This window comes from Onychomys torridus, chromosome 2 (assembly GCF_903995425.1).
Source record: "Onychomys torridus chromosome 2, mOncTor1.1, whole genome shotgun sequence".
Classification (NCBI taxonomy): Eukaryota; Metazoa; Chordata; class Mammalia; order Rodentia; family Cricetidae; genus Onychomys; species Onychomys torridus.
The window spans coordinates 158,694,390-158,720,993 of record NC_050444.1 but is presented as its reverse complement, the minus strand read 5'-3'; the positions used below and the strand labels follow the sequence as shown (position 1 = coordinate 158,720,993).

The 26,604-nt window shown below is 49.8% G+C and overlaps 1 protein-coding gene across 4 annotated transcripts in view; it reads right to left on the bottom strand.

Moving 5' to 3' along the window:
• Positions 1–10,435: 10,435 nt before the first annotated feature.
• Positions 10,436–26,604, bottom strand: part of Dhrs3 (dehydrogenase/reductase 3) — a 35,168-nt gene continuing 18,999 nt past the window's right edge. For 3 of the 4 annotated variants that reach the window (XM_036179612.1, XM_036179613.1, XM_036179611.1), the window contains exons 3-7: positions 18,234–18,377; positions 17,531–17,650; positions 16,960–17,198; positions 13,756–13,881; positions 10,436–10,948 (exon numbers count right to left, since the gene is read on the bottom strand). In XM_036179612.1, the coding sequence (XP_036035505.1) occupies positions 10,864–10,948; positions 13,756–13,881; positions 16,960–17,198; positions 17,531–17,650; positions 18,234–18,377 (714 nt within the window). In that variant the 3' untranslated portion in view covers positions 10,436–10,863. Of the gene's footprint in view, positions 10,949–13,755; positions 13,882–16,959; positions 17,199–17,530; positions 17,806–18,233; positions 18,378–26,604 lie in introns of those variants that run through there. The other variant, XM_036179615.1, reaches the window with a different exon arrangement.

The following is a 26,604-nucleotide window of genomic DNA, read 5'->3' as shown; positions in this document are numbered from 1 at the left end:
GGGTCACCTCCTCCATCTCCCAAAATGGTTTTTGAGACAAGGCTGGCTTTGAACTCACAATGCTTCTGTGGCAATTAAAGGCATGTACCCCCACACCTAGCCAGTCTTTATTTTTTTAAATAGCTACATGCTATTCCAAATCTGGGTGAATTGGGATTTCTTCTTGTTTACTTCGCAGTGAGGTAGGAGATACAGCAAGTCCTAAGCACAGGACTCAGTCCACGTCACAAGGGTGATTGCCATTCAGATCATCATGGTAAATATCCCCAGTCCTTAAAGACTTTACCTTCCCTTCCTGCCTTTAGTCATACCAGTCCCAAAGATGATTAATCACTAGACTATGTTTCAAACTTCCTACAAATTGAATCATGCCAAGAGAAGTCTTTGATCTGTGGTTTCTCATTTCTTTTCAGCACTGTGTAATATTCCACCACAGGAATGTTAACTAGAGCCTGTCTATGCTACAACAGATGGAAATGTGCATAGATTTCAGTGCCTCCCCAAACACAACGCAGCAATAACTACCTTTCTGCAAACCTCACTGTGTGCCAGAACTTTTGTGTCTAGAGACTCCATATGTCCATTTGGTGACAAGAATAAAGGTTTCTTTTGTACGCTTGCCCTAGAGATTTGTTTTTTCCAGTCTGGAAGATCATTCAGCAGAATTGATGGAGCTTCGTTGCCTGGGCTGACTCAGAAGGGCCTATCCTACGGGCAATGGGGAGCCATTGAGGGTTCTATGCAGAGTCATGTGTTCAAATTTGTATTCTGGAAAGAATTTCTGAGATGCATGGTGGAGGTGCCCAGGTGAGTCAGAGGACTCAGCTGTGGGGAGGGCTGGATGATGTGGAGAAGAGCTGAGGGGACTGAGTGAGAGACACAGCTCTGGGGACAAGTTCTCACCTCAGCAGGGTCTTTAGTCACAGCAGGGTGGTCCCATCTCAGTAGCCATCAAAGGGAAGGCAGCTTCATAGGGCTCAGCTCTACAGGGACAAACACTACTTCCTTTTCCTGTGTGTGTGTGTGTGTGTGTGTGTGTGTGTGTGTGTGTGTGTGTGTGTGTGCCTGCCTTATGGCCACTCCCTGAATCCTGAGCTCTCTGTCAGACAGGGTTTCCAGGCCCACAAGGACAGGTAGGAAAGGGACTTTGTGGGAAGGGGTGCATGCAGCACACAGAGGCACCTGGGAATTGCTCCATTCTTCCTCTGAGGGGCTCTATTCTCCACAAGAGCCATGAACCAGACAGCCCTGATCATCTTACCCACCCTTGGCTTCTGCTTCCCTCTAGCTACCCGGCTGTGGGGTCCTTTTCCTCCCTCAGCCTTATTCTCAGCCTGGCTCTTGTGCAGACAAGCCGGGCCACATCCATGGTGCTGGTGTACAGTAGCCTGATGTAATCCCCTCTGGTTTTAGCCCAGTCCTGCCCCAGGTCACTCCCTCTACTAAAGTTTCCTCACAGTCAGGTTTGGAATCTAGAAGACCTTCTCCAGGGAACAGTCCCTATCTCTCTCTAAGACATGGCAGATGACCCCATATCCCTCTCAGGGTCCACTGTGTCCTCTCAGTTGGTCTCCACCTCTCCAGCTGTTCTGACCTTTCCCTTCTTCCATGAATCTTCTCTGCCTCAGCACCTCTGTCTCTCTGCCTGCCTGTTGCCCCTACCCTCATATTTTGGAGGTCTTCTCCATCCCACATCCTAACAGAGGGTCATTTTCAAGGCTGGCCTCTGCTCCAGGACCAAAAATCTCAGAAAAGATGAACAAGCCCAAGTCACCTATACCAAATGAGGAAGATAAATCAGGGCTCTTCCCAGCATTTCCTGATTCCTTCTACTCAGGGCCTGTGGTGGCCCATGGCTCTCAGAAGACACTGCAGGCCCCACAGAGCCTCTTGCCCTGCTAGGCTGGGGCACTCGCTACCAAATAAGGGCAAAACACTTCAGAGCCTGCATAGTCTCTACTGTTAGGGCAGTAGGGAAAGCTGTTCCCAGTGCCACCGGTGGCCTTGAAGCCACATGGCAGTTTGGGGTGGGCAGTGAGGGAGTCCCTCTCTTCCTCAGGGCAGTGATGATGGGCTGACAGGCAGGCTGGGGCTGCTGCCAAGCACCACACTGCCAACTGCCCACCAGGATGCTAACTGACTGCCCGTCTTTAGGAGCCTGCCAACTGCCTGTCACTCGGCTGGCCAACTGCCAGTCACACCAAGACCTGGGAACTCCAGACTGCATGTCAGGACCTCAGCCAACTGTCACTCCCAAGGCCCAGGGGCAAGTCAGGGGTCCCACCACTGGTCATCCTGATGACAGCTAATGATTAGGCTACCTAGCTTCCTCTCACCCTTCCCCTGGCAAGGAACTCACCATCTCCAACTCTCAGTCTGTGGGCTCCAGGACTGATTTGCTTCTTGGTTGCAAGGGACAGAACACAGGGCTCAGGCTTTGTCTACTGGAGTGTCCTCTGACTGCTATCATTGGCTTAAATGTGGACAAGGGACTCAAACCAAGCTCGATGCAACCCATGAGCATTAAGCCTGGGTAACTAACATCTTGCTTTTCCTAAGGTCCTTGAACCTGGGAGAGAGTATGAGGCTGGAGCTGAAGCCGCCTTCTTGCCCTCAGGAGAGTAAGAGCTGAGAGGAGGCCAGTCCAAACACACGGAAATGAAGAAGACAGAGAGGCTGGTGTGTGTAGCTTCCTGGAGTCCGCCATTCCTGAAACAAGTTACCATTGGGCTTTCTCCTGTGAACCAATAAACCTTGCCTTTTGCCAAGCATGAATGGCTGTGAATGGTGCCAGCAATCAGGGATTTTTTCCGCTGGCCGTAGAGGGGGCACTATCTGCGGGCCAGGGCCCAGCTCTTGAATCTCTGTCTGAAAGGGTTAGGCAAGCCTCACTGGCTGTGGCAGCTGATGTGGGGGCACAAGCCAGATGCTGCCTTGCTTTGGCTCAGAGGCTGAGAATTGGAATTTGTGCCTTGGTGGCACCTGGCAGTGTTGGGACTCGGGGTGATAGCAGCTGCGGTGTCTGCCAAGTTCTCCAGTCTGGTTTTGAACTCCTCACATTCCTTGCTAAGTGTGTGATTCTGTGTCTGTCCCACCAGACACACAGTGACTCATTGCTGTTATTGCAAGGTAAATAAGATACACGTTTATTAATGGATGTTTACTAGTGCAGAGAATGATAGTTCATTATTTGTATTTCTCTTTTGATTTTCCCCTCAGTAACTGTGGTGGACAGGACCACTGGCTCCATCCTTCAGATGGGGAAACTAAGTTGTAGGAAGGTGAATTCAGGTTAACGTGAAACTCAAGGTCCCACTCAACCAAGAGTCTCTGCCAGAGAAGAATGGCTTCAAACTCCAGACTCGCCCCTGCCCTGGCTTCCTCCCAGGCTCTCAGCTGAGCTGGAGGGACAGCCAAGCCGGGTTCTCTTCATTCAGCATCCCACCCAGAGCAGACAGCAGGCTAGTAAGGTCTAACATAGTCAAGAAGGGTGAGCTGGGCTAGACCCTCGCCTGCTCACCCCCAGCAAAAAGCCACTTGGACGCCAGCGTGGCACTTGGGATTCACAACCTCATCTCACGCTTACTCCAGGGTGGAGCGAGCGGCTCACAAGCCCAGAGCCAGGTCCTCCCACCTCTCCCACTCTGGGGTTTTGCCCAGACCCGAGTCACCTTCCCAGGCAGGATCCAATTACATCCCAGCAGCAGCCTGGGATTGAGCACAGCGTGTGTCTTCTTCAACTTCTTCTCTCCTTTGTCTTGTGAGCCTTGAAAAATGAAAGGAATGAGAAGGATTTGGGGGGGTTGCTAGAAAATTCTACAGACACTGGGTAAACTCACCAGGAAAGAGACATGGAGACTCGGGAGTAGAGACCTTTTGGAGGATTAGGGATCCCAGCCTGGAACCCCATGCTCCTGGATCTGCTAGCCTCCTGGGAGGCAGGCCACTAAAGCTTCTTGGATCTCAGTTTCCACAGCTGTATGCAGCAATTGAGGCGGACTCCCTGTTCTTTTTAAATTTTGAGACAGGGAGTCTCGGTATAGCTCTGGCTGTCCTGGAACTCACTATATATAGGTCAGGCTGGCCCCAAATTTACAGAGATCTGCCTGCTTCTGCCTCCTGAGTGCTGGGATGAAGGGTGTGTGCCACCATCCCCAGCAGGTGCGGGTTTTTGGAACCTCAAAGGCTACTCTCACTGTCAACCCCTCCCCCATCTCCAGCAAGGACACCCCTCTTAAGCCTTCTCTAACTGTTCCTCTAACTGGGGACCAGGCATCCAAACACGTGATCCTATGAGGCCTTTCTCATTCAAGCCTCCACACTCCTACAGCCCTGAGTTGTTGCAAAGGAGAAACAAGTGACCTGAAGATCAAATGCTCCCAACAGGGTGACTCAGCTCCTCAGAAGACATTCTATAAAGTCCAGTGGCTGTTCTTTATTGTCACAACTGGGAGAGTCAGCTAGTGGGTGAAGACAGGGTGCTGTCAGGTGCCCTACAGAGCCCAGGTGACCCTGTCCAGTGACCCTGTCCACAATGTCAGGAATACCGGGATGAAGTCTTGAACATTTAGCAACACACTGTGGCTTTTCTTGTTCAGGGACTCCACCTGGATGCAGAAGGGACAGTGATTAGGAGAATAGGGTATACTAGGAAGAAGGTTAGGCTTCCATATTGGCAACCATCAACGAAGAGCCAGTTTGTGCCAGATGCTCTGTCCTCACAGTGTCTGGTCTTGAGGAAGCAAGTACAGCAAGCAGATAATGTCCTTAAATGTCCACAGCTGTGGTGGACAGATAAGCTGTGGTCTAGTCATATAATGGAAGAGTATTTGGCCATCAAATACTCCCATTTGTTCTGCATGTACATATGTGTATTCAGAAGCGGAAAGAGGATGTCTTGTCTTGCTCCTAATTTTGGGTGAATGCTCTAAGTTCTTCTCCACTTAGTATAACATAGAGGTTTGTTGTATACAGACTTTATACTGGAAGATTCTCAAGCTATCTCTAGTCTCTTTTGACTTTTATTGTGAAGGGATATTGAATTTTATCAGACCTTTTCAGCATCTATTAAGAAGGCCATGCGATTTTTCATCTTGATTCTGTCTACATACGGTTTTCTTTTTGAAAAAAAAAATATTTTTTAAAGTTATATAAATATGTGTATGTATGTTTTGTAGGTTTGTGTATGTGAGTCCAGGTATCCACGGAGACCTGTTCTGAAAACTATATTACACGTTATTAGGTCACACAGCTTAACGAGTCTGACTCTTATCTCAATAAAGCTAAATGGTGTGCACTGACTATTCTGGCAGAAGCTCCATCTGAGCCCCTGGCGTCCATATACTCAGAGTCTGGGATGATTAGGTGGAAGTCCCACCTCTCTCTCTTTCCAGCCCTAGCCCCATTCCAGAAAGCCTGCCATCTGTGGAGATGCCCGGACCACAACCACCGGCTATTTAAGACCTCCCATAGATCTTTCGCGTGTGCTCTCCTGTTCTGTCTCCTGCCTTCCTGAGGGCCACCAGGAGTGCTCTGCTCTGCATCGCCCTGTTTATTAATTCGGTTTATTATTCCATTGCCGGCAGAGGAACCCAGCAACCAAGATTCAAAACTTATCACTGACCAGACAGCCTCCTGGGTCAGGACAAGCCACCAGTGCCAGTGTGACGGCTCTTCTTGGATGTCAACTTGACTCCATCTGGAATTAACTACAACCCAAGTGGCTGGGCACACCTGTGAGGGATTTTTCTTAATTAAATCATTTGAAGTGGAAAGACTCACTTTTAATCTGGATCTTTTGGGGGTAAGATCCACCTTTCATCTGTTGGCAGCTTATATAAGGGACATGGAAGAAGGAAGCCCTCTCCCTCCCTCTCTCCCTCCCCCTTCCTCCCTCTCTCCCTCCCTCCCCTCTCTGCCTGCTTGCCCTCATCCTTGCTGGCAAGTCCATTCCTTGATTGACATTAGAGCCTACTTCTTCAGGATTCTGGTGTATACTGAAAACCAGCTGAGGCATCCAGCCTCATGGACAACCATTGTTGGACTAGCTGGGACACAGACTGTAACTCATTCTAATAAATCACACACACACACACACACACACACACACACACACACACACACACACACACGCACTGTGGGTCTTTTGAGTATCAGTTTATCACACCATAGTCAGAGCCAGCCATGCCTCAAAGGATGTCTCCACCACAGGCCAGGCCAAGGCAAGTGACACCTTTCATCCTGCTGGGGACTCCATAACTGCCCTCCCCTGAGGCCCCTCTTCAGCCCTGTACCATTACCCATGATGGGGTCTTCTGAGCCTCAGCTTATCAGACCACAGTCAGAGCCAGCCGTGATGTGAAGGATGTCACCACCACAGGCCAGGCCAAGGCAGTGAGTGATCCAGGTATCCTGAGGGGCCGTCTGGTCACAAATGTCATGTCACTGCTTTAACTTTTCTGTGCCTTCTTAAGCTCAGTCCACACTGGATAGTTACTCAGCCCCAGGAGACAGAAGGAAGGGCAGGAGAGATGCTATGACAGAGGAGATGGCTGAGCCCAGACTGGACCCCAAGGGTATGGATCTCTTCCTGTAATACTGAATGGTAATGCTACCAAGAGAGAACCTAGACTCACCAGGGAGGAAGGCCCTGAGCATGCCTGTGGGAAACTGTCTGATGTGGAAAGAGCCATCTTAACTGTGGGCAGTAGCACTCCCTAGGCAGGAGATCCTGGCCTGTTTGAGATTGAGAGTGATCCCAGCCCCAGCATGCTTGAATTCACAGCTCTGACTGCAGACATAAGGTGACCAGCTGCTTCAAGCTCTGGCTTCCTCAACCTCCCCAGCATGATGGCTGTCCCTTGAGCTGTGAACCCAAGCAAACCCTTCCTTCTGTAAGCTGCTTCTGTCAGAGTATTTTATTAGAGCAACAGGACAAGGCTGGGAGAGTTGGGGTGGGCTTCTGAGCCCCGGCTCTGCTTGGAGGGGTGGGGCTGAAGGCCTCAGGGACTGAGAGAACTGCAGAGCTGGGGCTTTGAACAGATGAGGCCTAGTGGCCCTTGAGAATGTGAAGAACTAACTTAGCTACACTCTGTACAGCCCTCCCGTGTAGACACAGGCGGAGTCAGGTATGTCCGTTGTAAAAACGTTTTACTCTGTTCCATTTATTGTGTGTGTGCATGGGGTACATGTGGAGGTCAGAGAATAATCTGAAGGAACTGGTCCTCTCCTTCTACTATGTGAATCTCAGGGATCTAACTCAGGTCATCAGGCTTCGTAGTAAGTGTCCTTCTCTCTGGCCCCTAACCAATGTTTTTTGATTGTGGTTTTGATACAGGGTTTCCTGTGTCCCAGGCTGGCTTCAAGCTCTTTATGTAGCTGAGGATAGCCTTGAACTTTTGATTCTCTTGTTTCCATCTCTTAAGTGATAGAAACAAAAGCATGTACCAAGCCGGTTTTTTGCGGTACTGGGGCTCAAGCCCAGGGCTAGACAAGCCTCCAGCACCTGAACCGCACTCCAAGACCCGAGGAATGTTTGGGAACTTAGTAAGATGTGTCTGGGAGCAGTTCCAGCCTTTCTTCTGCGTCAGCAGATATTTGTCGCCTTTGGCTTTGCCTGAAGTAAGGGGTGTGTGTAGAGAAGACCTCTGGGCTCTTAAGTGTGTCCCAAACCCTGAGAATCAGAAAGATGCTCTTTAGGGGAGTGGTCCCACATGGGCCATGGTCTCCTCTCTCCTTTCCCAGCCCCCCCAGCTGTTCTTTTGAGGACCTCAGCTCCTGTGCCTTGTGGCCTGGGTTCTTTTTGTCTTCCATAGGATAGGAACATCTCAAAGGTGAAGGCTGTCTCTCTTGGGATGGGCCTCTAAGGTAGGACGGATAGGGCCTAGTTGTGGCTCCTGGAGTCAGCTCTGGAGCTTTCTGTTACCTAGTCCCTTTAGACATCAGCTTGTTTCTGGAAGAGTCAGTTTCTCAAGTATTCAGTCCCTGGGAACTACTGGTGCCCACAGGATTGAATTCCTGACCACTGGTCCAGCCAGCCAGCCTGCTCCCCTGGACCAGGGCCAGTCAGGGCTGAGGTCTGAGGCCTCCCCGGACTTGGCACCTACCCCTGATCTGCTTCTCTCTGGGGCTGGGGAGGAACCTTCAGCCTGGCAACTGGGTCATTTCCCAGGACCTAAAGCTTCTTTGCAAGGTTGGCACAGCCTGTTATGCCCCTTGGGGGGCTGGCGCTTGTCACGCTCCTTCACTTGGACAAGCAAAGGGACAGAATTAGCTCTCCACTCTCACTCTCGAAGCTCTCCAGGCAGTCAAACCATTCCAGTGAGGGACCAGAGAAGTTTCCTGGGAATATGCCCAAGGCCTTTTCCCTGGTTCCTCTGGGAAGCAATCCAAAAAAGAAAAAAGCGGGGTGCTGGTTGTGTATGTGTTGTGGGAGGATCAGGCTCTATCCACCAAGAGAAACCATTTGCATTCTGGGAAACCCAGAGATCACCCTGTAACCAAGGCAGTGATCATGCTTGGTGGGTCTTGGGAAGGGTTGACTGGGCATTGCTGATCCCAGCATTCTATCATATTCCCCTGGGATCCTCACTGCATTTCTAGTTTAAAGGACAATGGAGACCCCAATGATCAAAGCCTTTTCCAAAGGTTGGCCTGCAGGCAGGCCATGAGCACAGAAACACACCACCTGCTCAGAGATGGTCTGGAAAACTGAGTCTCAGCAGGCAAGACCCCACCTCGCCCCACTCACTTCTCTGTTCCCCAAGATGGACCCACCCCCAGCCTCTCTCCTGGAAGAGCCAGCCACAGGCACCTGCCTTGGGAGATTATGCAGACACCACAGGGGGCTGAAGCAGGTAGTAACATCCCACACATTGGAGACACCTGTCCTCAGGGACCAAAAGATGATGGATGAGCCGACCTTGACTCCTTGTTGCTTGCTACTGTCTGGTGTCATGAAAAACCAGGAGTCAGAGCTGTGCTCAAATTCTGATCCAGACCAAGCCCACATGCTGCTCTGAATGCATCTTCTCATCTGTGGAACAAGCTTCTAAATGCTCCCTTTGGAAGGGTGCTCGGGAAGAGAGCCAGGCATCTGCCTCCACAGGGATTGCTCAGCACCAACATGGGCTCCTGGGCTACTACATCCTTGAGTTGGCCTTTCTCCATCCCTGGCTTCAGTTCTAACTTTTCCTTGTGAAGTCTTCCACGGCTTGGCAGACCATGTGATCATTGTATTCAGCTTCCCAGGATCTTTGGCCAGCATGATCACATGACCGGATCTGGCCAGTAAAATGGGAACGGAAGTGGCACACTATTTCCAGGAAGAATTGAAGAGGGCATGATGATGGTGGACCAACTTATATTTACTCCCCGGGACACTTCCATCTTGGGTAGTGGCTGCCCAGAGGGAAGATGTTTTCATGAATACGTTGAGGTAGCAGGGCAGACACCTTCCCTGTTGGAAGCCATGGTGATCTGGGGGTCATATCTGGCTGACACTCAGCGCCAAGTGGTTAGACTGTTCAAAGTGGTCACTCTGAGCTGTGTTTGGTTTGGTTTGGGTTTTGTCTTCAGTAGCTGCAGGTAGAGCTGGTGACTGACACAGTGCCAACATCGTGTCTTAGGCTGGCAACGCCCTAAGCATGCTAAGTCGGTACTCCACGAGCACCAGACACCTCGTGCTTCCCTTGCAGACCAGTCCATTTTCACTGGAGTCCTTCTCCTTGTTGTGAGTGCAAGTTGGGTCCAGCCTGAGGTGCTCAGGACTGTGTGACCTTGGTGATGCTTTCAAGGAAGATCCCCACTATGTCAGAGGCTTGGGCCCTTCTCCTTCTATCTGGGGAACCCCTGCCTGCTCCCTGCTGCTCACCTGCAAAAGCTGTACAGATGGATGCTTTTCCTAGCAGGTCACATGGCTCCTTGCTCCACACTGACCAGTGTCGTTGACTGAATTTTCTCAGCATGAGAGTCACATTAGAGAACCATGGGTACCTCTACCCTTGCCTGAGACCATGCCAGCTCTTTCCATTCTCTGGGCTTTCCTATCCCCACAATTAGATGTGCTGTGGGGTCTGTAGCACCCCACAGTGCTGGCCTAAGTGACGAATGGTATGGTCTGCTGGTATCATCTTGACTTCTTCATGTGGGGTGGACAGCAGGTACTCAGTAAAGGCTGACTTTAAGTTGGTGGCCCAGTGGGGTCAAGGAAGGACAGACAGTGTTCTAGCTGTGGTGAGTTCTTACGTGGACTAGCTCTCAGGGATCCTACCAGGGAAGCCATGTGTCTGGAGGGGCCTCCCCGACCCTCTCTCCTTGGGCTGGGCTGCAATCCCTCTCCTGCTTTCTGTAGATCCTGAGATGACCTTTTTTTCTCTTTGTGGTTGGGGTAGACTCCTTCCCAGCAACCCCTCCCAAGGACATGAACAAAGGAAGCTGCCCAAGCCACCTCTTTATTTGCGTTACTGCTGGTTAGCCAGTTTGCAGGAGCTGAGGGTGAAGGGGTTTCAGAGGGGAAGGCAGAGTGTCTGTGGGCAGACTCTCCTGGAAATCCTAGATGCACACTGCTCAGGTGGGTCAGACTGGAGAAGCAATTGAACAAGAAACCCTACAGAATGAGAAATGTACACAATTGTCAGGTGGCTGCTGAATGGCGTCTTGGCTCCCCATGGGGGTCAGAGTTAAACACATCAGTCCTGCACAAAGGTCCTGGAGTTGACCTGGGAGCTGCAGATTCTTCCCTGGGGACAGGAACGGTCCTGCTCACCCAGCCGACATGCCAATGCACAGGCACATCAGTGTGTGCCCGGGTATTGTGGCTCCCCTCAGGCTCCGTGGCTCCTCAGGTGTGTCTTCCTCCTGCCTCTATGTCCTCCCCTTAAAGGTGTTCATACAGGTGTAAGTCCCTGAGAACCTGTGGATCTCCTCCAGGGCAGCCTGTGGGAGTATGCTGAGGACGGAAGGGCACATGGTTAGTCAGGTGGGCAGCAGTGGTGGGGTTTGTGGGGACAATGCCAAACAGGGTAGTAGACAATGGTTTTAGGAGCTCTCCTGTCTCCCCTGCAACCCTCACACTGGCTCCCCTTCCACAAACAGCACCTGAACTCCAAGAATTAGCACTTTCATTAGGTAAAGGGCCAGGCATAGAAGCGGACTTCGCTCTCCGCATCTGGTGTGCCTTCAATGTGTTCCAGCCCTTCCAAGATGCAAGCTGGAACTTGACTGTCTTTGTGGTGAGACAGAGGTGGCTGGGGCATGAGGGGATACACCCAGTCATGGATTAGTGGACAGTCTGAGTGATTCTACTATTGAAGCAAGCTCCCTGGGCATACTTGCTCTGTCCTGTATGGGGGGAACTCTCCATCCTGTCACGAGGCAGCAGGAAGGCTCTTGCCAGATGCTATGCCATGCTCTTAGGAGTCTCAGCCTCCAGAACCCCAAGATATATGCATGTCTGTGGGTTTTTATTTTATTTTTAATTTTTTTTAGTCTTGTTTTATTTTTAATTATGTGGATGTATGGATGCCAGTTTGTGCACTTGAGTGCAGTTGCTTACTGAGACCAGAAGAGGGTATTAGATCCCCTGAAACCATAGTTAACAGGAGGTTGTAAGCTGCCTGATGTGGGTGCTGGGAACTCAACTCTGGTCTTCTGCAAGAACAGCAAGTGTTTTTAAACTGCTGGCCATCTCTCTGGCCCTCTTTTAAAGAAATCAATCTTTGTCTGTCTGTCCGTCTGTCTCTGTGTGTGTGTATGTTCACCTGCTGCAGTGCACACATGAAGGTCAGATATAGGTGTTGGGGATCACATTCAGACTCTCATGCTTGTACAGAAAGCACTTTACCATCTGAGCCATCCCCCCAGCAGGGTGCCTGCTCTTTTAAAGGATCCCTTAGGCAGTCAGAGAGCATCGTGGATCAAAGGTTAGGGTATGCTTGGGTTTGTGAATGCTCCAAATGCCCTCTCTCGTGCTCTCCACTCTCCACCCTCTGCTTGCACAGAGGTTATCAGAATGGAAGACAAAGGGCCGGTTGCCATTGTTCCCTGAGTCACACAAGGGTGTGGCTTTCCTGGGAGTCAATGTTTGATGATAACCACAGGGTGAGCATGGAACAAGGGGCTGTACTTCCTGACAAGCAGGAGCCACAATCATGGCTGCAGGGACACAGCTCTCCCTATATGGAGAGACCACTGAACCACATGTACTAACTAGCTCCTTCAGCATGGGACCCAGATGTAACGAGTCTAGACAGTTCTAGGTGAATTCAGTACTGGGAAAGTTCTAGAGGAAAAAATATCTCCATTATGAAAAGCCCACCTCCTAAGGTGATCTTCCCTGGTAAACCCCACCTCACTAGAGCTATGCACTTCTCCAGATTCTGGACCTTTGGCATGAAAATTCCTGTTGTCATTAGACTGAGCTACCTGGGAGCTGGGCTATGCATGGCTGTCTGCAGAGCAGTGGCTCTTAAAAATGTGGTCCAGGCACTCTTGGGGGTGCCCGAGATCTCTCTAGGATATTTATAATAACACTGCAGTATAGCCTGATTTTCTCCTTCTTCCTTTCTGTCTTTCCTTCCTGTTTTCTGTCTTCCCTTCCTGTTTTCTTTCTTTCTATTCCTTCCTTCCTTCCTTCCTTCCTTCCTTCCTTCCTTCCTTCCTTCCTTCCTTCCTTCCTTCTCTCTCTCTCTCTCTCTCTCTCTCTCTCTCTCTCTCTCTCAGCAGGGTTTTAAAAAAACTATCACCCGGGTTAGCCTCAAACTGACTATGTAGCTGGGGCTAACCTCACACTTCTGATCCTCCTGCCTCTACCTCCCACACACAGGGATTACCGGCAGGAGCCACCACACCTGGTTCATGCATCACTGAGGACCGATCCCAGGGCTTCATACATGCCAGGCAGGCTCTCCACTGACCGAGCCACATCCCAGGCCCATCATTTGTCTTTTCTCCTTTATTTCTCTGCACATGCAGTGGAGTTTCCTTGAGGTTTGTTACAGGGGACTATCCCAACTGACTGAAATAAGAAGCAAATGTAGGAATCTATTTGTTTCAGATTAAACCAGACGATGGAGAGATTTGCAAGAACAAAAGCCACTGCTTCCCCTGGCTACCTGTCTGTGTTGTTTTGGAAAGTAGAATTGCTTGTTACAAAATACGTATTTAGGAGTTGAGGCTAGATTGGGGTACCTAGAGAGAGGCTGTCTAAAAAAACTGAAAAAGGCAAGCAAGCAAACAAACAAAACAGTTATGATAATTTAATAGTTGTTACTGCTTTTAATAAATGAAAAAAATGTAAATAGAAACTAATGTGTAAATCTAACTCCCCCCCCCCCCCAGTTTTAATTTCTAATGAAGTGACAGATAGAACCTACATGAGCAAGTGCTGTTTGGATCCCTTAAAAATTCTGAAACCAGGCACAGTAGTGCATGCTTATAATCCCAGTACTAGAGAGACAGGAGAATTACAAGTTCAAGGCCAGCTTAGGCTTCATAGTATGTTCCAGATAAGCCTGAGCTACGGTGGGCTCTGCCTCAAAAATAAATAAAAAAATAAAAATAAACCTCACAGAGATCCTTAGACCAACAAGGCTGCCTTACTGGTCAGTACAGTCAACCTCCTGCCCTCAGCAGAAATGACTAATCAATTTCACATTCACTTTCTCCTGCCTGTTGCTTTTTCCCTACTAGGGCCCACTGGAGTAAAGGAAAAAGTTGCACCTGAACTTGGTGAAGAACTTTCTCCCCATCCCATACCTTTTCAAAATAATGAGGATATTCATGGTCCACGGGAGCAAGAGAAGGGCCTGGTTTTGTTGAATGGCTTCCACCGTCCTCCGGGCTACTGTCTCTGGCTTCAACGGCGGGAAGAGGTTGGGAAACCTGAAGGCAGGAAAATACTGGTTTCTCAAGGAGAAGTTGGCTTTGCTGCCGGCCACCTTGGTGAGTGGCTAACGTTTCTGAGGGCATCACTTTGGCTCTTCTGTGTGAGGGACTTGAGGCGGTGGGATTCTCTCCCAGTCCATCCTGCCCCACTATGTGAGTGGAGTCTGCCCACTAGCAGGGGTATCTCTGACAAATCAAGGAATTAAGAGTCCACTCTGCCGGGCTCATTCTCCAAAATCTGCCAGGGCTCCTGGCACTCACATTGGACTTCCTCCACACTCTACAGCATGGGCCAGCCCTCAGTCTTTCTTACTGTACCATCTTTCCTCATCAGCCATTCCCACAGCCAGGTCACTCCTCCTAGGTCTTCCCCTGAGAAATTATTCAGCCTCCCACAGTACAGAGTGGCCTCAAATCTTACCTCCTGTCTAGCTGCCTAACAACAACCACATCTAGAATGACCTTGCTTGTTAGGTTGTTCTTTGCCAATGGCCTGTCTCCTCCATCAGGTTATGAGTTCTCTGAGGGAGGAGGCCCAATGAATCTCACTCCCTGTTGTATCCTCAGCATTTAGTAGGACCTGGTACACAGTAGGTGCTCAATAAATACTTGTCATTTTGCCCCGCTCCTCTACTGGGTCTTTCTGCCTGGGGAGATCCTCAGCCTGCTGGTTCACTAGCCTGTCAGTCAAACACAAAGTGGTTTTCCATGGGACTTTCAGATGAACAAGCCATCAAATACTCACACAACAGGGGCTTCCCATGCCCATTCAGAGGCATCTAACCCCAGACCTGTGTACCCATTGTGTTCCCTAAGTATCGAGCCCATGCACAAATATTCTCTCCAATTTACGGATAAGGAAAGTGGGGGCAGACGGGGGAGCTCCAAGCACTGCTTCAATGACTCTGTTCCTGGCTCTTCCTGACTTCCTCAGTCTGAAGGCACAGGGCATGAGCTGCTGGCCCCCAAAGGGCTATGATTCACTGTGGTACCAGTAAGATTAGTGGTCATCAGTCATCATGCCACCTCCCCCCGCCCACCCGTACCTCCTCAGTTATGTGACAAGTGCAGCTTTGGTTTGTCTATGCACGAGTGTCTCTGTGTGTGCAGGTACATGTGATGTACATGTGTAGAGGGCAGAGGTCAACTTTCGGTATCATTCCTCAGGAGTCATCCACTTTGGTTTTTGTTAAGATTGGGTATCCCATTGGCCTGGAGCTCACCAATTTGGCTAGCCTGATGGGCCAACAAGCCCCCGGGGTTTGCCTGTCTGCCTCTGCAGTGCTGGGATGATGAGAGCATGCTACCTTTGCCTGGATTTTTATAAATGTGGGTTCTGGAGACCAAACTTTGCTGACTTAGTGCTCACCCACAAAGCAGGCATAGCCAGTAAATTCTCACACAGGCTTTCCCCAACATGTGAAGCAGGAGGTGCTATCAGCAACCACTTTTAAATATATAAACAGGGAAACTGAGGCACAGAAAAGTCAAGTCAGCTGATGGAGTCAACACAGAACTGGGATGTGATCCCAGGACATCGGTATAGTTATGAGTACAACCCCCTTGAAACTGAGAATGTATGATAATTTGTTAGCAAGCCAGGTGAAAATATAGACTCTAAAAAGACTGTCTTCTACGAAAACTAGTAAAACTCATCTAAGACCATGTTTACTCTTGGTAAAAATAACAACTGGGAGTTAGGACCCCGAGCGCTCCGGGACTGAGGCAAGAGATCACCATGAATTGAAGGCCATCCTGGCTACAGATGAGATCCTGTCTCAAAAAATAAAATAATAGGGAAAGCATCTCTTTCATGAGTAACTTGTGTGTCCTGGGGTTTGTGCTGGGTATGCTACCATCATTATTAGTTCTCATTTTAGCAGCAATCTACCAGGTAGATACCACTCTTGCCATTTTACGGAGGAGCAAAGCACAGCTCTGAGAGGCAACAAATCTTCCCTTAAACTGGGTGTGTGCTGTGTAGTGATATGATGTTCTCTATCAATGACACGAAGCCCAGCATCACGTGGCACATCATAGCTAGAGCATGATGCCACCCCAGGTCCTGACATTCAAGCATGAACACTAAGCCTGAGGTCTGCAAGAGGCTTGAGTAGTAGGCTTTGGGGTTTCTTCACATGGGGCTATAATTTGTATTTATTAATTAAAAAATTATTGGGGTGTGTATGTGTGATATGTGGTGTGCAAACTGTGTGTGTGTGTGTGGGGGGTGCACATGTGTCACAGAATGCATGTGGTGGTCAGAGGGCACCTTGCTGGAGTCAGTTTTCTCCTTCTACCATGTGGGGCCCAGGGATCCAACTCAGATTGTCAGGCTTGGTAGCAAGCACCTTTACCCACTGAGCCTCCTCACCAGTCCTGGCTCTATAAAAGGCTCACACCTTCAGCATACAGCTCAATTAACTTTCCCTTGTTCCACCACCACCACCACTACCACCACGTTTCCTCGGGTTCCCTTCCAGGCTCTATACCATTGATCCTGCCTCTAGCACCATAGTTTTGCCTGGTTCAGAATGCCATGTACATGGGAGGGACCGTGCAGAATGTGCTAGTGTGGTTTCTTTCACTTAGCGTTTTGGATATGAGCTTCATTAAGCAGGTCACATATCACTCATTTCCTGTTTTGTTGTTGGGTAGTACTCCACTGTGCACATTCAGTACTGGTGTTTTGTGTAAGCTCCTATAGTAAGAAGCAGGATTTTAAATGTGGGCAGCCGGTCATGGACTGAATAAAATGGAGGGAATGAGCTGAGCACCAGCCTTCGTGTCTCTCTCTGCTTCTGGACTGTGGATGTGATGTGACCAGCTGCCTCATGCTCCTGCCACTGTGACTTCCTACCAGGACAGGCTGTACCCTCTTATTGTGAGCCTCAAAAAAGCCTTTCCTTCTTTAGAGCTGGAAAAGTAACGGATACCAGTGCAGTAGTATCCTGTTGCCTTGTGAGTGGAAAACAGGCTCTGAGAGGGAGGCAAGGCCACGGAATTCTGGGGCTCTTCCTGTGAAGACCGCTGGCTGGGTTGGCTCGGGAGAGGTGGCTGGTCTCACCCACTGACCTGACTCGCATGCCCTGGAACATCTCGGTGCTAGTGTGAAAGGGCAGCACGGTGGTGGCGTTGACACCAGGACAGTCCAGCAGCCCCAAGGTCAGGCTCTCCATGAAGGCAAAGGCCGATGCTTTTGACGTGCAGTAGTCGATGGCACCAGGGATGGCGGACAGCGCAAGCACGGAGTTGAGGCATACGATATGGCCGTTCTGCAGCTCCAGCATACGTGGCAAGAAGGCCTTGGTGGTCTAAGGGTGGGTAACAGAAGTCAGTGTGAAGCAGCACAGCTACTGCCAAGCCCAGCACCCCTGCACTGGGGAGAACCGCCCGCTCAAGATGCACAGCTACCTAGTGACTGAGTCTTCAGTATGGAGGGGCTGAGGTCTCCCTGCTGCAGAGCACTGTGCTAGCCAGTCAGCAGTTCCTGTGTCTCCCTGTCAGTCATTCCTTTTAACTAGCCACTTTGTCACTGAACATCCCGGCTAGCATGAGCCCCAGTCCCATTGAACCTCTCTTTCCTCCCATCCCACCCAGCTTCCTGTCACGCTTTTGGCTGGCTCTGGACCAGGAAAGCCCTTACCCAGAATTGGCCCAGGGTGTTGACGTGCTGGGACTTGAGGAGGGCATCATCATCACTGTCCATCAAACTCTTTCCATGGACCACAGCGGCATTGTTCACCAGGATGGTGATGTCACCCACCTGTGGGCAAGAGGGGGCTGTGGAGCCGTGAGGGCAGCCAGTCCCTGTGGGCTGTACCTGTAGGGGCACAGACCAGGCTCCGCAACCACCAGCCACATGGCCTTTCTGAGCATCAGTCTTGTTTATAAATGGCGCTGGTGCCATACCAGCTGTGTCTGAGGATTAGAAATAATTTATGGTACATACTATACCCGGAATGAGCATATTTATAATAAATAAAGTTATGGTCACATAAAAATGGTTAATGTTACCATGAGTGGGCTATGTAATAGGGTGAATTATTTTTCTCTCTTGGAGCTCATTGATTTACCCAGCCCAAATGTTTTGCATTAAGGAAAAAATTTTCCCAGAAGGCAATGGGACATTTGTCTTAGAGAGAAACTCATAGGGTCTAAATGTCCAAGGGACCATAGAGGTCTACTCTTTTTGTGTTATCAATTCCAGTCCCTGCCCAAGTAATTTGGACAAGCTTCATGGAGAGTCCCCAAAGGTGTCCTGCACAGAGTCAGTCTGGCATAGCAACATTCCCTCCCAGGACACATGAATTCAGTATGTTGGGGCCAGACATACCCAGACTACTCACCTTTTCTCGGACCGCTTTGGCCATCTGGTATACCTCTTCCCGGTTGCCCACATCACAGATGAAGTAGTGGCACTCTGTGCCCATCTGCCGAATCTCTTCTGTTGTCTCTTTCAGGCATTTCTCAGTCCTGCCCCAGAGAACAATCTGGAAGGGAAGAAAACCAGCACTGAACAGGTGACAGGCTGCATTGATAGAATGATTGATGCCAGGAGTTCAGGTTTTTGTTTGTTTGTTTTGTTTTTGTTTTTTGGTGGTTTTTTTTTTTTGTGTGTGTGGGTTTTTTGAGACAGGGTTTCTCTGTGTAGCTTTGTGACTTTCCTGGAACACACTCTGTAACCCAGGCTGGCCTTGAACTCACAGAGATCCGCCTGGCTTTGCCTCCCAAGTGCTGGGGGAATTCAGGATTTTAATAGTCTTTAAAATGCTGGCTTCCTTGATTCCATCCCAAAATAAAGTACCCAAAGCAAATTAACTGAGTTTTAAATAAAAATATTAATTAATTATTAGTGTGTGTGGTGTGTGTGTGTGTGTGTGTGTGTGTGTGTGTGTGTGTGGGTGTACCACAGGGCATGCCTGTGCATGCATGGGTGGAGGTTAGAGGACAACTTTTAAGAGCTGACTGCTCCTTCTGCTGTGGGTGGGGATCAAACTTAGGTTGTTAGGGCTGTATTTACCTGCTAAGCCACCTTGCTTGCTGTCTTAGTTAGGGTTTGTATTGCTGTAATGAAACATTGTGACCAAAAACAATTTAAAGGGTTTATTCATCTTACACTTTCAGGTAACTAACAGTCCATCACTGAGGGAAGTCAGGATGGGAACTTACTCAGGGCTGGAACCTGGAGGCAGGAGCTGATACAGAGGCCATGGAGGGGTGCTGCTTACTGGCTTGCTCTCAAGGCTTGTTCGTCCAGCTTTCTTATGGGACTCAGAACCACCAGCCCAGGGGTGGCATAACCCACGATGGGCTGGGCCCTCCCCTAGCAATCACTAGTTAAGAAAGTACCCTATAGGTTTGCCTACAGACCAATCTTATGAAGGCATTTTCTCAGTTGGGGTTCCTGCCTCTCTGATGACTCTAAACTGTGTCAAGCTGACATAAAATTAGCCAGCACAGTGGCCAACAATGAGGTTTTTTTAAAAAATTTTACTTTTAGTGTGTGTGTGTGTGTGTGTGTGTGTGTGTGTGTGTGTGTGTTCACGTGCACGCTTATGGGTGCAGGATCCAGCAGAAGTCAGAAGATGGTATCAGATCCCCTGGAGCTAGAGTTACAGATTGCCCAATATGAGTGCTCGGAACAGAATTCAGGTCCCCTGGAAGATCAGTAGGTGCTCTTAACCACTGAGCCATCTCTGGGCCCCAACAAGATTTTAAAAGGGACATCACCTACTCTTAAGCGAGGCAGCTGTTTCTGAGCACATTTATGACCAGTCAGCTGGTATGTTAAGTTCAAGCCTTTCTGATATAATCTTCCCAGCAGGACTCTTCCTGCCAGCTTAGTTCTAGCCTTTTCCTTGATTCTTAGAAGCAACAGAAAAGCTGTATGTACACTATTCTAGAATGTTTTCTGTTAGGAACCAGCTGCCCTTCTCACCAATTATGTTTAGAGCTGGGATTATTCCCACCAGCCACTAGGAAGGATGGGGTCACACTTTCCTTCTACAAGGCCTTAGAGGGTTTCCAGCTCATGGTGGTCACATTGGGAAGGAAGGAACGCAGGAGGGACAGGCTGGAGACAGTGAAACTCCTGCTGAGAAGCAAGGGCTTCCTAACCCAGCAGGTAATAAGTATAGGAGTGACCCAGTGACCTTGACAGGACCTGTAAGTGGGTGCTTAGAGGGGTTTGGCAGATCTATGACTGGACCAGAGGATGCTGGGAATTAAAGCCTGGCTAGTCCTTAGCCTTGACCTGAAGGACGACAATACATCTCCCCACCCAAAAGAGTCCCAGTTTGGGTGCTTGGAGAGCTAGCTACCCTGAGATGTAGCTTTATGGTACAGAGGTAGAATCACCGCATTCAGGTAAATCAGCACAAAAGAAGCGAGGCTCCATCCAGCAAGGGTCTGGGTTTCTTTCCTTTTTAAAGATTTTCTTTTCCTCTTCTTCTTCTTCTTCTTCTTCTTTTAATTTTGTATATGTGTGTGTGTCTGATGTAGGTATATGAGGCTCCATGTAGGTGCTAGGAACTGAACCTGGGTCCTTTGCAAGAGCAGCAAATGCTCTTAACCCCTGAGCCATCTCTCTAGCCACAGACCTGTGTTTCTTTTCTCTTTAAAATCATCATCGAGGGGCTTGATGTCACTATGAACCACTCCTGTGGTTTTCTTAGCACAAACGGGTGTGCACAGGGTTGTATCAAAGGGGCCTGGGTGCTCCATGCTCTTGCTGGTTTTTGGATGTCGAGGGATGATCAGGGTCTAAAGCTTGCTTGCCATGGTCTGCTCAGAATATTTGCAATCAAGAACTAGGGAGACCAGCCCTGTCAGCTGGGCTGGAAGATGACCCTGGAGACGGGGAGAGCAGTGGTCAGGAAGGTGGGATGAAGGCTGTGTGCGCTGTCTCCTGTGAGTAGGCAAAGACCACAATCAGACCACAGTCCTCTTGTGGTCACCCCTTGTGTACTGGCAGAGCAGTTCTACTTCTCTCCTGGTACCATGGCTAAGTGTTTCTATAAACCTGGAGTCCCCAGGACCCAAGTCTGTTCTATTTATTTTAATATCTCAGTGCCTTCCAAAGCATATGTTGTCTGTTGGATAAATGAATACATGGTAAAGGCCAAAACTGGGACAGCGTGGGTATTAAATTACCTCTCAAGATTGAAAGATTACCCATCCTCTGCAGCTGAGCTAATTGCAGCCCCAGAACCTTTCATAGATGAGTCTCTGTGGACTAGGAGTCAGTGGGACCTGGGGTTTCCTAGAGCACTCAACCCAGGAAGGCCGAGCTGAGGGGGGGCCTGCTCGGGCTGGAGTGTGCAGACAAGGAGCTAGCCATGGTTCTGGGCAAGGGTGCGTTGCAGGAGGTAGGCGCGTCTCTCTGGGCAAATCTCTGTGTCTGCTATTTGTGTGTCTGTGTCTGTCAGTGCCAGTGCCTCCAAGCCCATCTGAGAGTGTGCCTGCGTGTCTATAAGAGTAGGTTTGCATCTGTGTGTCTTGAATGCATGTGTATCCATGAGTTCACATCTGAGGGTGTCTGTGTGCCTGTGAGCATGCTCTGTGAGCATGTGTCTATGAGCCAGCATCTGTGAATAGTCTCCATGAGTCTTGCATTTGAACGGACGTAGGTGTGCTTCTGTGAATGTGTGTAATCCTAAGCACTTGTGTCCCCAGATCCTCTGGTGGATGGATGCACATAGGTCTTTGGATAGGACACCCTATGTCCATCTGTCCTTATGAGTCAGCCTGCATCTCTGTGGTGACAGTGGCTCCAATGTGGTATGGGAGAGGGCTTGAAGGCACAGGGTACAGCTGCTCTGGTGACATGATCCTCCTGGAGTCCTGCCTGGCTTTCGGGGAGTATCCCTGAAAGGTGCAATACATGCAGAAAAGTTGCCCAAGAGGCTCTGCCACAGTCTCCTGAGTGACCACAAGTATTGACCGGTCCTGCCCAGGACCAGGTGGAGATGAAGGTGGCAGGGAGAGGCGAGGTTGGAGGGAGAGTAAACAGGACCCCAGGGAATGGACAGCCCTGGAAACTGTCCAGCTTCCTCTTATTTCCCTGGTTGACCAGCTAGCACAGTCAGGCTAACCTAAGCTTATGAAGCCAGGATTGGTATCGCCACACCTCTTGGCCTCCAATCTTCTGTGAGGTGAGACAGTGGGCCTCTGTCCCCTTCCCCTCTCAGGTGAGCAGGAGAAGGATGGGGAGGGCCTTGGCCCCAGGTATGAACTGTCAGCCAGGCCTGCCCTGATTTGCCTTACTGCTGGTCTCAGCAGCTGAAGCTCCTCATCCTCTGCTTTAGGGACTTACATCCCCCACTTTCTGTACTTGGGAACTGAGGCTCAGTTAATTAAGTCAGATGTCCAGTGCCACACCTGATGGGAGATGGAGGTGGGATCTGAACCCAGGGTCTACTCTCTGCAGGTGCAGCCCTGAGGCATGGCAGCATAGGTTAAGCTTTGAAGACCCAACTCCAAATCCACCCAGTGCCAGTGTCCATTCCTGCCCCAAAGCTCTCCTTGGTTCTCATCTAGTTTGGTGTCTCTACCAGAACCTCATCCACCTACCTGCCAGGGCTAGAGAACCTGCTATGGGAAAGGGCTGAGCCTAGTGCTGGGACCTAAGAGATCAGAAGAGACACAGTTCCTACCTCAGGAGCCCATCCCAGGAAGGAAGGCTGAGGGATTAAGGAAGCATCAGTCTCAACCAAGGGGAAGAGGACAAAGAAGAAACCTGATACCTGGGGGATGCAGAAGTTAGCCATACTGTGACTCTTCATAGAGAAGAAAACTAGCTCAGAGAGGCTAAGCGCCTTGTCCGAGGCCACACACACTGAGCGACAGAGCTGGTGTTTGCACATCAGTATTGTCTGGCTCCAAGCACAGGCAGCCAGTGACAACTGCTATTCTCTCTCCTCAGTTCAATCCCTAGTACTATGGAAAACAAGATAAAACTGTGCCTGTCTCCTTCCAAGGTCCTGAGGGGACTCAACCCAGAACTGGTGCCCATTAAGTGTCTTACAGGCTCGCTCTGCTGGAATTTCCCTGGGAAGGAAGAGCAGACAAATCACACATCACCCTCGACATACTGTAGTCACTCAAAGAATTGATGTGTTATGGCCAGGAAAGAAGTTCAGGATTCAGGGTGCAAACAAAAGGGGGGCAGCAAGGGATAACCCAGAAAAACCTACCTCTGACACCTCAACAGGTCAAGGAAGCAAGCAGCTTCAGAGGGACCCCAGAGGGAAGGACTGGGTCTGGCTGCTACTCGCTTCTGGATGTCTGGTTATGGGGAGAGTCTCTAATGAACAAAGGTAACTTTTGATCTTAGGAACCAGGAGCTGGTGAGACAGCTCAGCTGGTAAAGGTGCTGGTCACCAAGTCTGATGATCTGAGTTGGATATCTGGGACTCGCATGGTGGAAGGAGACCACTGACTACTCCACGTTGTCCTCTGACTTCCTAACACGTGCTGTGTCACCCTCTCCCTCCCCCATGTAAAAATCAACAACCATAATAGCCACCGCCCTAAAGCTAGGTGTAATGGTACACACCTATAGTCCCAGTATCAGGGGCTGAGGCAGGAGGGTGGCCAGTTCAAGGCCAACCTGAGCTACACAGTAGGACCCTGTCTCAAAGCAAGGCAAGCAACAAGAACAGAAGCCAAACAAAAGGCCTAACACACACTTCCCCAATGTAACTCTGCCCAGCCTCAGCCCCATCAAGGCCTCTCCAGGGCCTTCTTTGCTCACAACAAAGTGGCTAGTTGTTGCCTTTCTCTCCATTATTTTTCTTTAAAATAGTAAGGTTCTGGCAAACTCCTCGTCATCCTACAGAGCAGAGCCTGAATGTCACCTCAGGTCCAAAGCCTCTCTGGCTGTTCCTTCCACTCTTTCTACAACACTGGCCAACGGCTAATATTAACAGGGCCAGGCCCTGTGCCAAGTACTCAGCTATGCCCTCTTTCATCCTCACACCTTGTGGGTGGGTATGCTACTCCTCACGATCGATGAGTCTCGGACAGATAAAGTGACTTGCTCAGGGTCACACCTCTCCTATCTTCACAGTTATATGACTCAGAACCCCTGCTCCTCCCTGCTAAGGCTAGCCCTTGTTTTGTGTTTCCACTGGCAGACAGAGAAACATGTGGACCATTTGGAAGTCCTTTGCTTCGGCTCAGAGTCCCTTAGGGACTCTTACTCATCTCGTGAATCCAGTTCCGGCCAGGTTCATCTGACCCAGTCACATGGCACTGGTCCATCTAGAAAAGTCTGCCAATCTTAGGACACTGGTATCCCTTCCCACTCAGCCTTGCTTCTCTATCTTGGGAGATATGCTAGAGTCTGAGTGTGTGTGGTAGGAGTGTTGGTCTGAGTTCCAACTCCTTGGGCAGGTCTTTGATGAGGGAATTCAGAGAGTTCAGGACCTATGGGCCCGGCGGCTTAGAGTCAGACTGGTAATGTTGGCCTTGCAGACAGAAGGAAAATGTCTATCAGAGACTCCAAGCATGGTGGGCAGAGCAGCAGACTGGGTGAGGGATGTTTGGAAGGGGTGTGGTTTGCCTCCACTCCCGCACAGCAGACAGGGGATAGGAGGGTGCTTATTAAGAACCAAGCTAATGGCTGGGTGAGGGTGAGCATGGGAGTTTCAGTCTATCATACAGTCAGAGCTAGGGCGGTCCTGAAGAGAAGGAGACAGGTGCAAATCTGGGGGAATGCATGTGGTATCTGAAACATGTCCTTTCTATTCATTTATTTTTGTGGTATCAGGGATTGAACTCTAGACATGCTTGGTTCTACCAGTGAGCTACAATCCTCTAAGCTCCACCTCTTTTTAAAAACATTTTATTTTGAGACAGGGTCAAATGTTGGCCAGGCTGGCCTTGAGCTGGCTCTGTAGCCCAGGCAGGCCTTGAACATGTATGTGACTCTTCTACCTCAGCCTTCCAGGTAGCTTGGGAACAGAGCACGCTCTCAGAACTAAAGATGTCAGGTATGGTGGTCCATATCTGTAATATGAGCCATGGGAGGCTGAGGCAGAAGGATCATGAGTTCATGGGCTGCTTGTCTCAAATACACCTTTTATATTCCTGTGTATTTTCTTTTTAGATTGGGTCTCATATAGCTAAGGTTGTCCTTGAACTTCTAGGTGGCTGAGGATAACCTTGAACTTCTGATCTTCCTGGCTCTACCTCCCAAATTCTGAGATTACAGGTGTGTATCACCACATCTGGCTGACTACTTTTTTTTTTTTTTTTTTTTTTCATGTTGCCCATCCAGGCCTCATAGCCAATACAGAGCTGAGGATGACCTTGAACTTGTCATCCTCCTGTTTCTACTACCCTTGTGCTAGGATTACAGGCATGCATCAGCATGCTGGTTTTATGCAGTGCTGGGGAATCAAACTCAGGGCTTCATGCATGCTAGGCAAGCACTCAATCAACTGAGCAACATCCCTAGCTCAACCCTAAGGCATTTCTAAAGAGGGAAAACCCATCACTTGCATACAGTGAAACCTGGCCCTGGAGCCAGTCTAGGTTAAGTCCCTCCGATGTGTCATTGTCAACTTAGGGACCCTAGGGACCTCCATGAGTTGAAGTTTGAGTGCCTGCTTGGAAGGGGAGTAGGAGCACTAGGGAAGCTGATTTTGGACCAGCTGGGATTACTATCAACAACACAGTAGCCACAGAGCCCTGTTTTTAGAGATTCGCCAGGCCTACAAAACTGGAGGCGTTGAGGATGGTGGTGTCCCAAAGCCCCCACCTGGGGCACTCTCTTTTGCTTCCCCCAGACACAGCCTTGCCTGGGTCAGAACTTCAGTGGCTTCTGTCTCACCTTTCCCCTGACTTGAAAGATGTCCTTCAGCTATAGGCACAGGCCAGGCGGGCAGAGAGGAGACAGGCAGGGTCCAGACTGCCTGTCTGCAGGGTTAGCTGCAGGAGCTTGGTGGGCAGATTTTCCTAGGAGGCTAGATTTTTAAGCTGGACTCTGGGAGTTCCAGGGAGGAGCCTCTGGGCACAATAAGAGGGAGAAGGCAGCCCGGGGCGTGGTGGTGCACACCTGTAATCCCAGCACTTGGGAGGCAGAGGCAGGCAGATCTCTGTGATTTTGAGGCCAACCTGGGCTACCAAGTGAGTTCCAGGACAACTGGGGCTACACAGAGACCCTGTCTCAGAAAAACAAAAGCAAAAACAAATAAGAAAAGAGGGAGAAGGCCAGGCGGCGGTGGCATAGGCCTTTATTCCCAACACTCGGAAGGCAGAGCCTGGCAGATCTCTGTGAGTTCAAGGCCAGCCTGGTCTACAGAGCGAGACCCAGGACAGGCACCAAAACAACACAGAGAGACCTTGTCTCAAAAAAACAAAAAACAAAAAACAAAAAAAAAGAGGGAGAAGACTTGGAAGACATGTCTGGGGCTGTCTCTCTGCTTGCCCCAGGTATCCTCAGTGGTATCACTTTAATTCAGCTTCTAGAACTGTTGTCTCTACAAAGTCTGGTTCAAACAGTAACAGGCTTGAAGCTCCAGCCTCCATCTGGCTGTTAGGAGGCCCTTTTCCTAGCAACAAGCCCCAGGGGGTTCCCCCATTTCTCCTCTATTACCAGCGCTGTCCTGTCGCCTTGTTTACAGACAAGAGGTCCCCCTTCTTTCCAAATGACCAAATCAAAGTGATGCTCATGTAACAGCTGAGCTCCCACCCACCTCCCCGCAAGTCATT